Source organism: Mus caroli, chromosome 15 (genome assembly GCF_900094665.2).
Source record: "Mus caroli chromosome 15, CAROLI_EIJ_v1.1, whole genome shotgun sequence".
Classification (NCBI taxonomy): Eukaryota; Metazoa; Chordata; class Mammalia; order Rodentia; family Muridae; genus Mus; species Mus caroli.
In genome coordinates, this window is record NC_034584.1 from 820,296 (window position 1) to 836,974 (window position 16,679).

General features: G+C 40.7%; 1 protein-coding gene across 1 annotated transcript in view; it reads left to right on the forward strand.

Moving 5' to 3' along the window:
* Oxct1 (3-oxoacid CoA-transferase 1) overlaps nt 1-16,679 on the forward strand; it is a 124,446-nt gene that overhangs the window by 50,098 nt on the left and 57,669 nt on the right. Inside the window, exons 8-10 of the mRNA XM_021182934.2 lie at nt 11,888-11,995; nt 13,079-13,193; nt 14,696-14,790. Coding sequence (XP_021038593.1) covers nt 11,888-11,995; nt 13,079-13,193; nt 14,696-14,790 — 318 coding nt within the window. The remainder of the gene's footprint in view (nt 1-11,887; nt 11,996-13,078; nt 13,194-14,695; nt 14,791-16,679) is intronic.

Sequence of the window (16,679 nt, forward strand, 5' to 3'; positions counted from 1 at the left end):
CCAAGCAGTGATCTTTGGAAAAGCTCATCGTATGGTTCTTCTGCTCTTATTAAGGGACAGGCAGTTTGATCTTAATGCTCAAGTCATAGTGGGGAATGTGACGAATGTGAGTACATCTCTCCGGGGCTGAATGCTATAGTTTTAGACACAGGGAGGGAAAAGGCCATTTTGTTCTGAGGTTTGTTGACTTTTGCATTTTATGGCTCCCTCACCTAAATCAGGAAAGCCAAACAGGTTGAAAGTTCCTTACTGAAATGACCCGGGGCTGCATTGTCCTAGCTGCTACAGAGAAACTGAAGAATGGAGAGCACTAGAGGAGGACGGGAGGTGAAAACTCTGCTTCACCCAGATCACTGAGTGATGTCATATGCAGCAATCATGCAGTCACTCACAAACTGGACTCAAGCCACCCTGTTCAGACTTAGCAACATCTCCTGTGCTCTCGGGTGTTAGCATTTAATTCAGTTCCACTATTTACCTTATGTGTTACTTTGTGTTCTTAGATTATTTTTAAAAAGCTCCAAGGATGATTAATAGCTCCAAATGGAAGGGGAAGTCTTTGAGAGTAACCATTCAAAGTTTTGGTTTGAACTGTTAAGTTTCATTTGGCAACACCACAACTCCAGTCTGTGGCTAGAAAACTTCACAGGTTTTAATTGTCCAGTGTCCATAACTCTCCTCACTGAGAGCTGTCCTCATTTTCATTCTGTTAATTATACCATGTCCCTCTGACTTTCCTGGAGTCTGTGATAATGATGTAATTTTTCTTGTTACTATTATCGACTAGTGTTTTGAATGAAAATGTTAGAACTATTTGACTTTTTTGGTTAGATGTACTCCGTTTAATTATTTCTCCAGATTTGATAAAGACATAATAAGTTTTCACTTGGAAAAGAAAGGGCAAGTAGAAATTGGACTTTGGGAATGCGCTTACATCCTACGAAAGTACACGTTGTGAATTATTTATTTATTTAATTTTGGTCAGACAGTTTGTGAGCAAAATACCAGACTAGGCCACACTAGGATGTTTGGACTTTTTATTAGTGATGGTGAAGATGAAAAGTAATATTTATAAACTATGTTTACATTTAAAAAAAACAGTAATTACAAATTACAAAAGAAGCCATTGGGCTGTTTCCTGGTAATATTCTGACTTTGGGGTAAATATGTTCTATTGATTATGCTGTCAGCCATAGATTTAACAGGCTGAGTTATTTTCAGCAAAACTCTGAAAAGGGTTCCAAGTGCTCCTCTCATTTTCATGCAGGGTCCACAGTCTTCATGATTCATATGTCTTAGTTAGGGTTTTATGGCTGTGAACAGACACCACGACCAAGGCAACTCTTATAAGGACAACATTTAATTGGGGCTGGCTTACAGGTTCAGAGGTTCAGTCCTTCAGCATCAAGGCAGGATCATGGCAGCATCCAGGCAGGCATGGTGCAGGAGGAGCTGAGAGTTCTACTTCTTTATCTGAAGCCTGCTAGCAGAATACTGCTTCTAGGCAGTTAGGATGAAGGTCTTATAGCCTACACCCACAGTGACACACCTACTTCAACAAGGTCACACCTTTTAATAGTGGCACTTCCTGGGCAAAGCATAATGAGAAACAAGAGGCTGAAGATTGGCTAGCAAGTGGTGAAAAAGAATCCACACTTCTGGATGGGGATGTCTTTGTGGTCTTTATGCTTATGGTTCACTAAGCCCTTTTCTTATGTTTTCAATAAACACTGCCATTATTCTAAGAATAAGAGGCTCAGGCATCATTTTGTGGTATTAGATTTAATTCCTGTTGAACTTCATTCTCATAGTTACCAGCCTACCTGATTTATAAACCAGTAGACACTATTTTTATTATTAGCTCTACTTTCTGGCCCTGTATCATTCTCTAACGCAATAAGCATAATCTTATTTTTACTTATTTTGTTTCAGATGTTAAGTAAAGCAGCTTATATATACCTAGAAAATGTGCAGGATAGCACCAGTTCATAGTGGGCTACAGGAAGTGGGAGGTTGGGCATGCGTAGAGAATGATGCTAAAGAGCAACTGTGACTGAGCGATAGGATGTTAAATAAAAATGCAAGTGATTACTATTATAGCTAATCCTACCTAGGATGTAAAAGAAAATGCAATGATTAGGCCAAGCACAAATGTTATTGCTATGATATCCAGATGGAACTTTTCTAGCTACCCCCTTTCCACCTCAAGTTTTTGAAAAATCCCCTCCTCCCCCAAACCACAAAGACATCCCCATCTAGAAGTGCAGATTCGTTTCTCTCCACTCCAGGATACTCTAAAATGCAGCAGTAACCTGCTGGCATGCACTTGCCTCTTCAGTGATAGCAGAGGCTCTCCAGAAATTACCACATGATTTTACACTGTACTCTCTCTGATAGAAGTCCACTTTGAAATGAGGGTCAAGGGGCAGAGAGGTAAAGGGACCGGCATGAGGTCAGACTGTAGGGAGAGAGGCAGTAAGGACCCCAGAGCCATTGTTTCTCTCCTTGTTTTTCACGATTGACTTTGTTTACAGATAATTTTATGTGTATATGATGTATTCTATTCTCACTCATCTTCTGGCTCTTACTTCACTCCCATCTCCATCATCCCCACTCCATCCCAGCCACTTCCCTTTTCAGATTCATGACCTTTGTTTTGGCTAGTGACCCATTTAGTTTACATGGGCCCATCTGCATTAGCAACCAGAGACACAGCACAACAGTGTTGTGTGCACTGAGTCTGCACAACAGTGGGCCTGTCCTCAGTCAGACATGTGGAAAAACTGTTCTAACTCCTGAACTATTTGCTATCACTAAATTTAGGATGAGAGCTTGCTGCCTTTAGTTGTGTACCTACTGGTGAGCCATCCAAATTCCAATGGATAGTTCCAATCCAAGGGACCTATTTTGATTGCACTGAAAAACAACTCGGTTGTAAAAAAATAAAGTCTGACTCTCCAACTATGGTATTAAGATATGGGTTTACTCTGGTGATAACCTATTCTTGGTCATTTAAAAAAAGTGGTTTGGTTCCCTACGTTTGGTTTTTCTAGCTCACACTTTTAGAAACTGTTCAGAGGCATAAACCTGGACTATTTTCTTTAATAGAGGCAGGAGTCTGCCTGCTCGGAATTGTTGCTTGCTTTCTTGCTCTTTCACAGTAACATGGACCTCCCTAACTTCACTTAAGACCTTGACAAAGATGTTTGCAGGACAGAACCAAAGACTAGGAACCTTGCAAGCAGAGGTTTCTCTTCCATAGGAAGAGGTTAAAGAACTAAAAGTGTGTGTGTGTGTGTGTGTGTGTGTGTGTGTACCAACTGCAGCTTACATTTGATTGTTAAAGAAGCGCATTCCCTCCTGAAACTTAAACCAAAGAAAAACTATGGCACCATCATTCTAAGGATCTGTAAGGCCCTCAAATATTTGTGGTTTTTTTCTTTTCTTCTTCTTTTCCTCCTTCTCCTCTCCTTCTTTCTCCCCCTGCCCCCTGCTCTGAATCTCTGAATTAGGGTTTCACTATGTAGCCTTTGCAGATCTTAACTGGCTATATAGACCAGGCTGTACTTGAACTCACAGAGATCCACCTGCCTCTGTGTCCTAAGAGCTGAGAATAAAGGTGGGTGCTACCACACCCACTTTTACTTTTACATTTAAACAGTGACTTACGTATTTTTATGTGTATGGATATTTTGCTTGTATGTTGTGTTTGTGCACCGTGAGCATATGGAGGCCAGAAGAGGATGTCAGATCACTCAGAATTGGACTTGGAGACACTTGGGAGTTGACATGTAGGATTAGCTGTAGAATCTTGGGTTCTCTTAACTGCTGGGTATTTCTCCAGCATTTCTGGGTTTTTTTTGAATTGCTTGTTTCCAGGTCTGGCATGACTCTGTAAGGGGAGGTGTGACACAGTTCCTGTCCCTTGAGTATTGATTCCCATGATCCCCACGTGTGCTGATGACTGCTGTTGGCCTGAAATTGATCTACTGTCTTTTCTATTTCTATCTCTTTTTCTGGACAATACACTCCCCCCCCCCCAATTACTCAGAACCAATCACTCCATAGTAAGTGAAACAGATGTGGTTCTCAGGAATGAGGAGTGGAGGTGGCCATGAGGCTGTGGAGGACAAGGAACAGAGCTTCTGTTTGGCCTTCAATGCCATGGGAAAGGATCGAGACATCATAACTACAGAGGCCTAAAGAGTCCTTTGTAGAAATTGCTCATTGATAGACTCGGTCTTGAGCTTGGAATTAGGAGGAAATACAAATATCGTCCAGTCCAATGACTGCTGTGTTAATTAGCCACAGCGAACTTGGGGACATCAAAGAGAGAGAGTTAACCTGGTCTCAAGAAGAAAAGACATGGGTAGGAAAAGAAGGAATCTATAAAATACAAGCAAATGATAGATGAGTTTATCATGTAGAAGAAAAGCTTATAAATGAGCTAAAAACAAATAGTATTAGAGAGTACACGAGGCTATGGCATTGCTTTACTTGCGTACATTTTAAAGCTTTGTAAGAAATTGTTTCAACCTTAGTAGTCTGTCACCTTTCTGTTCTTACGTGAAAGTCGTTACTAAAGACAGCTGCCTGCTATACCAGGAAACCACAAGAGCTGTGCCCAGCTACCGGTGAAGAGCAGGCTGTGTGAAACCTATAAGGAAATGTACTTTTGCTTTGTGTTTAGTCTCTGTTTTAAGGAAGCGGGGCTTGGGACTGTTGATCCGGAACTCAGAGATTTTATGTAAATTTATGAATTTCTAAAACGTATTAACTATGATCCAAGCCTTGATGATGGAGCTTTAGTAAATAAAAGGCTGGGTTCAGGCTTTCTGATTGGGGGAAGACAAAAGAATAGAAAGGAGAAGAAGGAAGAATGATAAGAATTCTTGGGCAAAGAGAGAGAGAGAGAGAACTTGAACTGACAGCTTGCATCCACTACTGACTCCAGGTCATTATTGAATCAGCATGGCTCCCATTACCCCTTCCCCAACCCCCAGGCCTCTCCTGATGCTGAGGCTGGACCTTGGCAGCTTGCCACCTCTCTTCACACCAGAGTAAGCTTCCTGCCCACTTCCTTGCTGAACCTCACCTGTGCTTAATTTGTATTTGCTGGTGAATGGATGAAACCTGTCTCACATCTCCCCACTAAATCTGTAATGCTCCTACATAAGTGGCTTGATCTGGTGCTGTGTGAAACCACACAATGTGTTCTTTCCTGGCTTTCCTATGAACTAGCTGGTCACAGACAAGTAGAATTTATTTTGCAAGGTGTGAACTGGAGGAAGATTGTGTATTGTCCAGTTACACCTGCCCCTTCTTTACGCCGCATACGCACCAACTGTCAAGCCATTGGCATACGCTGTTGTGGGCGGACCCTCATCCTGAAAAGGAGTGCTCTTTGTCTCTTCATCTGCTGACGTCGCCACTGTTTGTCTCTTGGTGGCAATTCCATGATTGTATATTCGGGCTTTTAAAGAATACTGGGAAATAATATGTTGAAGCCTAGAATTAGTTCAGAAAATCAATATTTCGTCTTAGGATTTGGCTCTTCCTAAAAAAAAAAAAAAAGTTAGCACTGTCTTTTTCTTCCTATGGCAGAAATAGAGGCAGGAAGCAATCGAGCTTCTCCGTTTCCTTTGTCTTCTGTCCAGGCAGAGAATTTTGTCATTCTTAATGCAGCTATAGCAATAGCAGCAGCGGTTTTTTTTTGTCGTTGTTGTTGTTGTTTGTTTTTTCATTTTATTTTTTAAGTCAGAGGCTGTTTCATTGGACACTGTAGAGTGTCCTTTGGCATGATATCAGACCTGCCAGGTTTCAGAGACGGCTTTGCCATCATATTCCCTACTGTCTCTAATGGTGTCTGGAGAAACAAGTATAATTAACATGTCGGTGGCTCCTTAGCTCTTTTGTCGCTGTGCATTTCTGTGAAGATGTCCATATGCATTTTTGTTCGTGGTCCCTTAAGCTCCCATGTTACTGTCTCATATGTTTTAACTGGCCGAGTTCTTCCTTAGCATGGGGTATCTTAGTCAGGGTTTCTATTCCTGTACAAAACAAGAAGCAAGTTGGGGAGGAAAGGGTTTATTCAGATTACACTTCCACATTGCTGTTCATCACCAAAGGAAGTCAGGACTGGAACTCAAGCAGGACCTAATGCAGAGGCCATGGAGGGGTGTTACTTACTGGCTTGCTTCCCCTGGCTTGCTCAGCTTGCTTTCTTATCGAACTTAAGACTACCAGCCCAGGGATGGCACCACCCACAAGGAGCCTCCCTCCTTGATCACGAACTTGACCAGCCTGTGTTAAGTTGACAGACAAAACCAGCCAGTACATGGGGCTTTAAGTAGGACGTCATCCTCTGTTGTGTTTCTTTTGTCCGTTTGTAAAGATAAATATTTCTCCACAGTTGCTCTTCCTCCTCTCCTTCTTTGGGCAAGTGTAGCATCACCCACAGAACCTCTCCTTCAGACTTGGACCATTGCCCTGGCAAAAGAAGTGTGTTCCTCCTATCCTTCTGTGAAACTTGGGACTTGGGAAACAAGTGTGGTTGGAAGCCTTTTCCCACCGCTGCAGACTTCCGCAGGTGTTCAGCCGTTATCACAAGCAGCTTCTAGGGTCAGGCTCATGTTTATGGATGTAACAAACTGAGGTGATCATTAAAAAAACCGCGTCTCCTCATAGCTCCTCTAAGATGTTTTCCACGAAATACAAAAGCACTGTTATCTGGGATAAATAGGTATCTTTCTCCGGGCTTTAAAATAAAACTTTTCAGAATTTTAAAGTAGGAAGGTGCAAGGCAGAGAGAGTAAACCTTTAAAAACAAAATTCAAATCAATAATGATTAGTATTTCCTAGCTTCTGTTTTCCCCACTGATGACTGAAGGAAGACAAGTACTAATTAGAGAAGCCTCAAGTGTGTGGACTCTGAGCAGTACCAGATGGGGCTGTGTGACAGCTATTCAGAGGGCCAGGGGAAGGCTGGGCTGTTCTTATCGGCCATTCTTCTGTCCTGAGCTTGTTGAAGGATGCTTTCATTTGCCCATTATTTCCTGGTCCTTTGATTTTGCTCTGGTAACATCACAGATGCCTTCTGCAGTCTCTACTGGAAGGCCTCTGTAAGCTGCTTACTTCATTCCGTGTCGATTATGTAGCTTAATCACATTGGACTTTGAAATTACCCTGTTGGCTCTTTCTGGGTGTGTCTCAAGAACATGCAAGACCAGCACCGTCTTCAGTTCTATGCACAGATACCATAAAGATGATGCTCCCTCTTTTGTTCTGTTTTCCTTGAACCCCTCCTGGATTGTCTGAAAACATTTTCTCCTTTTGGTTTGTTCTTCAAATATTTGCTACCAATTCCACTAGCCAATACCAAGAAAGCTCTTGTTTGTTTGTTTGTATAGAAGTGTTTGGCACAGTCCTGTGTTGGTATTGTTTTGACAAATGGTGCACATGCATTTTCTACAATACAGAAATTAGCACTATAAAGTGTGGAACTGATTCATGCTTCACGGAATTGTTGCTTTTTAAAGTTTTAAACTAGAGCACGTTTATTCTATTTGTTGTGAAAGTTGCGTTATAATTCTCCTTAATAATGAAACTTGGTCTTGATTTCATAAGTTTTGAGGGGACTAATTGGTGGAACCGGAGAAATCAATAGTGGTTGTTTACTCTTGAGATTTACAGTTTAAGTGAGGACTACCACCCCTATTCTATTGTTGTCCTTGATCTTGATAAAAGGTTCACCCAGAAGACGCATTAGGAATCTGCTATTGTAAATTCCAGCAGAATGTCTGAAGGCCGGGCTGTCTGGAATAGCATTAGATATAAAAAAGAATTCATATTATTGTCATCAAGATAATAGAGAAAAGGTTTCGGTAGTTTATTTTCTAAGGTTTTAATTGATTTTTACAGCTTTTCTATTTTCTTCTAATCATACCCTTTTAATTAGGTGTGTGTCTAATTGTGAGATCTCTCACATGTTTCATATTTAATATATCTTATATTTTATACTTTTTTATATTTTATGTTTCCTAGTTGGGAAAACATTTATTTGGTATCTAGTGTGTCTTTTGAGTGCTTAGCCTTTATGAGGGTCTGTGGATGGGATTTAGTGATGGAGTATGTGTGTGTGTGTGTGTGTGTGTCTTGGTTTGAATAGGAATGGCTCTCATAGACTCATGTGTTTGAATGCTTGATCCGTGAGGAGTGGCACTATTAGGAAGTGTGGCCTTATTGGAATGGGTATGTCCTTGTTGGAGGAAGTGTCTCACTGTGGGGGTTGGCTTTGAGGTCTCCTATGCTCAAGCTACATCCAAATGTGGCACACAGTCTTCTACTGCCTGTAGATCAAGGTGTAGAACTCTCAGCTCCTCCAACACCATCTGCCTATATACTTTCATGCTTCCTTCCATGATGGCAATGGACTAAAAAAACCTCTGAAACTGTAAGTCAGCCCTAATTAAATGTTTTCCTTTTTAAGAGTTGCCCTGGTCATGATGTCTGTTCACAGCAGCAAAACCCTAAGACAGTATGCTTAGTCTTTATGAGGCTGTGGACGCCTACCCTAACCCTCAAATGTTTTTAGCTAGAGATATATGTAAGTCAGTGAAGTGCTTGCCTTGTAAGTGTGTGAATCTAAGCTCAGTTCCCACGACTTACATTTAACTCCCCCTGGCACGATGATATTTGCCTCCTAGCCTTGGGAGACCAAGGCAAGAGATTCCTGGAGCTTGTTGGTTGGCTATCATAGCTACTTGGTTGGTTCCAGGTCAGTGAGAGACTGTTTGACAAAACAAGGTGGGCAGCACCTAAGGCATGACACTTGAGGTTGTCCTCTGGCATCTGCAAGCAACACCCTCCCACAGAAATCACGAATAGCTACCCAAAGAGAGGAATTATTAGAATTTCACGGTGCTTCTGCTTTTCATGGGTCTACATACAATAGTGTTAAAAAGCAATACTAATTGCCCTGAATTGATCAATGCAGTATGCAAGTGTCCAAATATCTACCATGTTTTGTGATTACTAGTTTACAAAGAAAGAAAAAAAGGAAAATGATGTAGTTATGTTGAAGCATATATGTATAAATATTTGCTTGTAAAAATCTTCTATTGTTATGAAGCAAATTGTGAGCTGTTACTCAATACTACAAAATCATAATAATTGGTTCATTCTGTTAGGATATCTAATATTTATTTCTATCTATTTAGTTCTTAACAGTTGACTATTGATGCTTCTGACTTTATATTACATACTGTGGTCAATATTTTCTTGAATATTAAGTCTTCATATGTATCCCCATATAATAGAAACATTTTTGAAGCCAAGAACTTCATTGAAGGCTTACACTGAGAACATGGTAAAGTTGTGAATGAGCTGTAAGGTTACAGCCAAGCTGAGATACAGCCCCCATGCTTCATTTCTTAGGGCCACTTCCAGCTTGTTTAACCTGCTCCTCACCTACTCTGTAGAAATAAAGTCAGGACAGGGACTGGAGAAATGGCCAAGTCAGTAAAGTGCCTGCTGTATAATGTGAGGGCCCGAGTTTGGATCCCCAGTAACAACATAACAAATGACAAGCATGGCAGCAAACATCTGTAATCCTTGGGTCTCTAGAATTCACTGGCCAGTTGGCCTCACCAAATTGATGAGTTAGAGGCTTAGGAAAGAACGTTGTATAGAAATAATAAGGGGCGGGAGAGATTGAGAAAGACCACCATTGTCAATTTCTGGCCTCTACATACCTGTGCACATATGTGCATGTGCACCTGTATATATACATGCACACACCCTTACAAGCATGGATATATACCACATAGATAGAGACAAAGAAAGAAGAGGGGAAAAAGAGGGAGCAGAAGGAAAGGAGAGAGAATGTAGAAGGAGGAAGGGATGAAAGGAGGGAAGGAGGGGCAGAGAGAATAGGAATAGGAATAAATGGTGAATATACTATGGGATGATTCAGAGGGGGAGACAAGAGTTCGGGGCAAGAAGCCCTCTTGTCATTCCCTGTTGGAGGACATGTGGCCCCACAAATCCTTGTCTCTCTTGCTAGTTCCCAACTCCATTTCTCCACACTGACTCAACACAGACACCATGGTTCCTACCTGATGTTTTAACTTTTCCCCCAGATCTTTCTTATCAGAAACAGTCCCCACCCAGCGCCCTGGTCTTCTTCGGCTCCTTGGGGGCAGTGTATAGTACTAATTATGTGAAATCTGTGTTCCTTCTCTGCAGCAGGAGCCTGGTGAGAGACAGGATAGCAAAATAGCATAGTGAGGCCTTAACTCCACAGACTTCTGGGATGTTTCATTAATATTTTAGTCAGCACATTCAAAACAACTGTGCCTGTTTAAATAAGTCAGCTCGTTGAAGTAAATGATTGTTTGCTTCAGGCATTGTATTAAATTTTTGTCACTATATTGAAAGACTTGGTAATCAACTCATGAAGAGAAAAGGATTATTTTGGGCTATGGCTTTGAATTGCTCCTTCATGATTATGCAAGCCCACGGACGTTGGGCCTCCAAGGGGTGCTGGAGAACAGTAGTGGGGGATGTAGGATGGAACACACAGCCTGCTTACTTCAGCTGTGGCCAGAGAGCATAATGCACAGATGAGGGGATATGGTCCCATAAAAGTGACCTTCCTCTCAGTGACCTGAAGATGCCCTGACTCTTTGTATATAGGCCATGAAAAGTGTCCAAGAGTCAAGCCGTAGCACATGTGATATCAATGAACCTGATTTTGCATTTGTCATGTGCAATTGTGAGCTTTCCACCCGGTCACTTTTTCCCAGGAAATAACCACTCTGAGACTTCTTATGTATGAATAAATGCCAAGGCCAAAAGCTAGGGCTCTGTTCCCTGACTAGCTCATACCTTAAGAATCCTGTTGTCATTTTAGTCTAAGTGCTGCCATGTCCGTGGTTATGTGGCCCTCAGTTTTGTCTGACCATCTTCCTCTGTCTCTGGTTGAATCTTTCTTTTATGCCTGTCTCTTTCCCAGAATCCCCTCTGTCTGCCAGATGTCCCACCTTCTAATCCTGCCTCAGCTCATTGGCCAATCAGCTTTTTATTGACAGGTGCACAGTGCACAAGAGATTTTTCTCTACAGTCATGAAAAAGTTGATTCTTTAACCAAAATTAGCTTTAACCAGAATTAAATGTTGAGATTAGGTTTGTTTTTTTTTGTTGTTGTCGTTGTTGTTCCTTGTCATTCTTAGTTCATTTATGTTATTGTAAAAAAAAAAAAAAAAAAAAAAAAAAAAAAAAAAAAATCCTAAAATAGCAGACGAACTTGGGAACATTTTATATTATTGCAAAATAATGCCACTGTGAATGACTCTGATTTGAGTTAATTCGACTATTTCTAGTTATTACTTAATAATTCCTTCTTGAAATTTCCACATTAAAATCAATTATCCATCTTTGAGTAAAATGATTTGGATGATTACAGTTCTGTCACGATGCTGGGAAGTGAACAACAGGAGTAATTAAAGCTGGCTGGGAGTGACATTTGCATCTATATTGAAAACCTCTGCAAGTGACCACACAGATGTTGTTGCAGATTTTTTCTTTGATATGATAAATTTCCCATTAATTTAAGGAGCCTGTCTTTGAGCTTTGCGCTGATGAGCTGCAGTTTACACAAGTCCCAGCAGCTGTCCTCATGCATGGGATGAATTTGTAACTGAAGTTCTCTTGGAAAAGGCCAAGTTTTGTCACTTTATGTCCCGAATTTTGCATTCAGATAAATATATGCATTTTTGGTTTCTTCTCAGTTGTGGGTCTGAAAAGTCTGGTATGTGTTGCATGCACTTATATAGACTCATATGCTTTCACTGTCTCACTTAACAGCCTTTTTTTTTTTTTACTCTAGGTTGAAGAAATTGTAGACATTGGCTCATTTGCCCCAGAAGATATCCACATTCCAAAGATTTATGTGCACCGCCTCATAAAGGGAGAGAAATATGAGAAGAGAATTGAGGTAATTTCCATTGCCAGTCCATATAAACCTGGTTACCAGAGACACATGTCTCTCAGGCCATTCCAGGAAAGTCCACTGGAAAGGAACTGGCTGTGTATCTGCCCGGGAACAGTGTCCCCACGTCTTGTGATTTTGTAGGCCATCACATCTGCCAGGGTTCTGGAATGCATGCAATGGTTGCTCCCCGAGTCTGGGTCTGTCCGCTGTCTTAGCGGACTGAGATGAATGATCAACCTTGGGAGACTGTACCCCTCTGGAGTCTTAGTGCTTCCTTATAAATGTCTGTCTTGAAATAGTTTTCTGCTTATATGGAATACCGGAAGAATATCATTTTTAACTAGCTTTGAGCTATGGGCAGATGATAGGTCTGAAGGTGTCCAGGGGTTGAGTTTAGGAGGACTGGGGCTTTTCCACAATGACTGACCTACCAGGTCTCAGTTGATGTTAGGGATTAGGACTACAATAAGTACATAGTGGGGATGTTAGGAGTATTAGGGATAAAGACAGTATGCCATCCTAGACCACTTCCTGGGAGCCCTGAGAGCTAGGGTAGACGATTTACAAACAGAGCAGTCTGTTTTAAGGAGATTTAGTAACGTAAACCGTCCTCTGACTGTTTCCATGGTTCCTGCGAGGCCTACAGAGCAAAGCCAGTCTGGCCACTGCAGGTGGGAGGAACACAGCAAGCACATTCTGACAGCCCCAGGAGATATGTCCAGGGCCTGTGGCTTTCTCCTCATCAGGCTCAGGTTCTGAACACCTGACGAGAATTCAGCATTCAGTCTAAAGAGCAGAACAGCAGGCCGAACAGCAAAGACCAGGGATTGCTTGCTTCTCAGTGCAATCAGCTCTCTCTTCCTCTTCAAACAAATCTAACCGTCTCTATTTACTTCCTAAAGAAAGATTTCTGTCATGACTCACCACCCACGCATTCTTCTTATAAAATGGTCCCTTATATATTGTAGGACGTGCCTCCTACCAGTAATGAGTGCTATTTTTCCCCCGAAAATCTTTATATTCAAGCAATGCTAAAGTGGAAAGCAGACCCTAACCACAGGTACTTTGTTTCTGCTCACTGGGAAGCGTTTATCACTCCGAAAGGAAGGAGATGGAAAAGCCAAGTCTGGTAAGCCTGGAGAAGATGTGAGGGAGCGAATCATCAAGAGAGCCGCCCTGGAGTTTGAGGACGGCATGTATGGTATCCTTTGTCAGCCCGAGCCGCTCCAAACATACAGTCCTTGGTTTTCCACATTCAACGAGCTGTTAGGCCTCTGAATAATGATTCTTGTCTACTTCACTTTAACTTTAAAAGCAGTCAAACTTTACAGGATGGGATATGTAATCCAGGCGTTGCAAGATTTTTTTTTTTTTTTTTTTTTTTAAATTTGTGATCTGCTTGCTTTCTTGATGGCAACTAAAATACACTTAGTAACTGATGACTTTACATTGCATTGCTGTGGTTTGGCATTTAGCCAGAAGTTTTGAGACGGAGCTATTGCTCAAGATGGGGTCTTCAAATATTAGAATCATGGTTGTGACCAGTGCTATTTATTTTCTTGGTATTCTGACATTTGATCACTCAACGAGCCATAAAAACCCAACTTCTTAACACACCTCTGCTTCCTTTGCTAAAGATCCTATGAGTACACTCTTTTATCTGATATTTTGTAAAAGTATTCCATGATTGATTCAAATTTTGTACCTCATACCTTTCATCTCTGTCAAAAATCACCAAAGCAGACATGACTTAGTACAGTTAGTGTCTGAACTTTGAGTGCCCTTAATAGCAAGATCACTTGCCATTTTGCTAATTTTCAGTATACTAGATAATGAACTATAATGCAAACAATACACATGGTGTATGATGAGACAAATACTTATGGACTTTTGACTCCTGTGAAGCTGTACTTACAGACCTAGGGCAGACAGAACTAGAACCTCTTCACCTATGAGTTCCTGTTTCCTGTGAGTTGCAGTCATCTCCACTGAGATAATTTGTTACTCCTCCTGTCTTCACCTCAAGGCCTCTCAGTTTCTCAGTTGTACAGTTTGCACCTGTGCTGTGCTCAGAATTCACTTGGGGGATGAGAGTTATCATAATAGCCATAATCCATTGTACGCACAGGCAAGGGAGGGAGATAGCCGGGACTGAAGTGCACCCTCCTCTCTTTCCTGATGATATCTCAGTCATACTACAGCCATCAAAACAGTGACAGTTTGGTCTGATCAGAATTTTTTTCCTTTAAACTTAAAAAATAATATATTTCTTTTTGAATTTTAAGTGTTCTTTCTTCTTAGTGAGGGCTTAGTATAGTAGAAATAGTTTTTAAATAAAGGCCAAACCATGCTTAGTAATGTCAGTCATAAATATATATGAATCCAGTTTGTTGAACACATATAAAATAAAAATAAAGTCTGACTTACATTATTGCTAAAATGACCTTGGTTGTCCTCTGAAGCCATACCTTTGATCTTTGTGATAAAGCACAATAATGTTTGTGGGAAAATGAAGACTAATTAGAATTTTTTTTTTTTTGAGAATTGTCCACGAGTATGCAGAGAGTTTTTGGAAAATTTATTCAGTTATATTCATAACAATTCCCTCTAAAGAAGACTCTTGTTGTGGTTGGCATGTGCAAAGACTCAGAGCCCAGTCTTTGCTTCTGCTGTGTTCCACCTTAACTAACGTCTTTCCTCCAGCTAACTTGGGTATTGGGATCCCTCTTCTGGCCAGCAACTTTATCAGTCCCAACATGACTGTTCATCTTCAAAGTGAAAATGGAGTCTTGGGCCTGGTAAGTTGACTTCTCTTTAATGATAGCTGCTGGCTACTGGTTATGCTTTTCTAGTATTCTATTATTTTCCAGTATTTTATTATTTCTCAGTAGACTTTTGCTGTCACTGTGATAAAATTATATATACAGAAGAATATATATCCTGTATGGACAATATGTGTGATGACCACAGGTACACAGTGAACACTGATCAGTTGAGCCATCTCATGGCCATTTTCAGAGACATAAGAATGTTGTGTGTCTGGATAGAAGCAGGTTCCTACTGATGTCAAAGCTGTTACTTTTGAGGAAACTCTGAGGTTGTCGAGAGCGATCACCTTTTTCATTTTGAAGACAGAGAAAAAGTAAGTTTCTGTGAGTTATCCACTTCAAATATTTAAACAGAAGTGTCCAGAGGTCTGTCATTAGGTGTTATTCAATTTCTTTATAAGATAGTTTTCAGCCCCACTTTTGGGAGTAATTAAAAATTTATAGCCATGTTTACTCATTCTTAACTCCTATCTTTTCTTTTCCTTTTCCTCCCTTTCTGTTGGTATATGTTACGATATAAAAATTCTTGGTTCCATTCAAGTCATCAGAGTTACTTTATAAAAAGGAATATGAAATTAGTTCAAGTGCAGCAGAAAACATGTGTGTAGCATGTGAAGTGCTTGCTTTGATCTTCACAGACATATGCATATAGACATGTATGCATGTACATGCATTCATGTATACACATATACAAACATACGCAACTATATATTTTAAATATCCTTCTGAGAACAGAGCAAAGAGAACATAAGGATGCCCGTGTGGAGATACAAGCAGAGGTAAAATTAGAATTCCAAATTCAGACTTGCAAAGTGTTGTGTACCAAAACAAAAGAACTGCTGTTCCAAGGCCCTGTAGCCAAAGAACACATGTGTAGCTGTCATTCGAAGCCCTCCTGGAAAGGGTTGCAGGTACGTTGGACCTGTGACCCACAGGCTCTGTGTGGGCCAAGACAGTTACAACCCACCAAAGATCACAAGCTTAAAACACAAAATGAGTTTGTATTGCTTTTTATTATTGAAACAATTTTCACCCAACATATACATCTTAAATAATTTAAATTTTTATTGCAAATAGAGGATTTATACACTTTATTATGCAAATCAAAACTCCCCCTCCCCAGGTCTTCCTCAATCCTTCCTACCCCTCTGCCACACCCATCTTTTTTTCATTAGGAAACAGAGAATTTAGAAACAAAGAGAAGCAAGCAGGTAACTAAAGAGTAAAAGGAACAGATAAACAAATATACCCAAGCCAGATTAGGATAAAATTAACCAACAGGAAAAGAGAACAAAGAAAAAGCACAAGAAACGCATACAGATGTACACACACACACACACACACACACACACAGAGCATGAAAACAAAATCAGAACCATAATATCAAAGACCTGTAAGGTTAAAACAAAACATACAAAACATTATGAGATAAAACCCTCCAAATATACCACTGGGTTCATTTTCTGTTGACCAGCTACTACTGGAATTGAGGCCTTTCCTTAAGTGGTGTTTGTATACCTAGTTAGACTCTGTTGGAGAAAAGTCATTTTGCCATGGGGCAGTGGTGGCACACTGCTTTAAACCTTACACTTGGGAGACAGATCTCTGTGAGTTCCAGGCCACTGTGGTCTACAGAGTGACTTTTAGGACAGCCTGGTCTGTTACACAGAGAAATCCTATCTCAAAAACAAACACACACACACACAAACAAACAAACAAAAAACTAAAAAAACCACTCACCCACCCACCTAACCAATCAACTAAAAACACAGTTTTTCCTTTGTGGGTGGTTAATTGGAGATAGCTCCTTCCAAATCCTACCCTCCTCTCCATACTTCCAACTCCACACCACCTTTCTC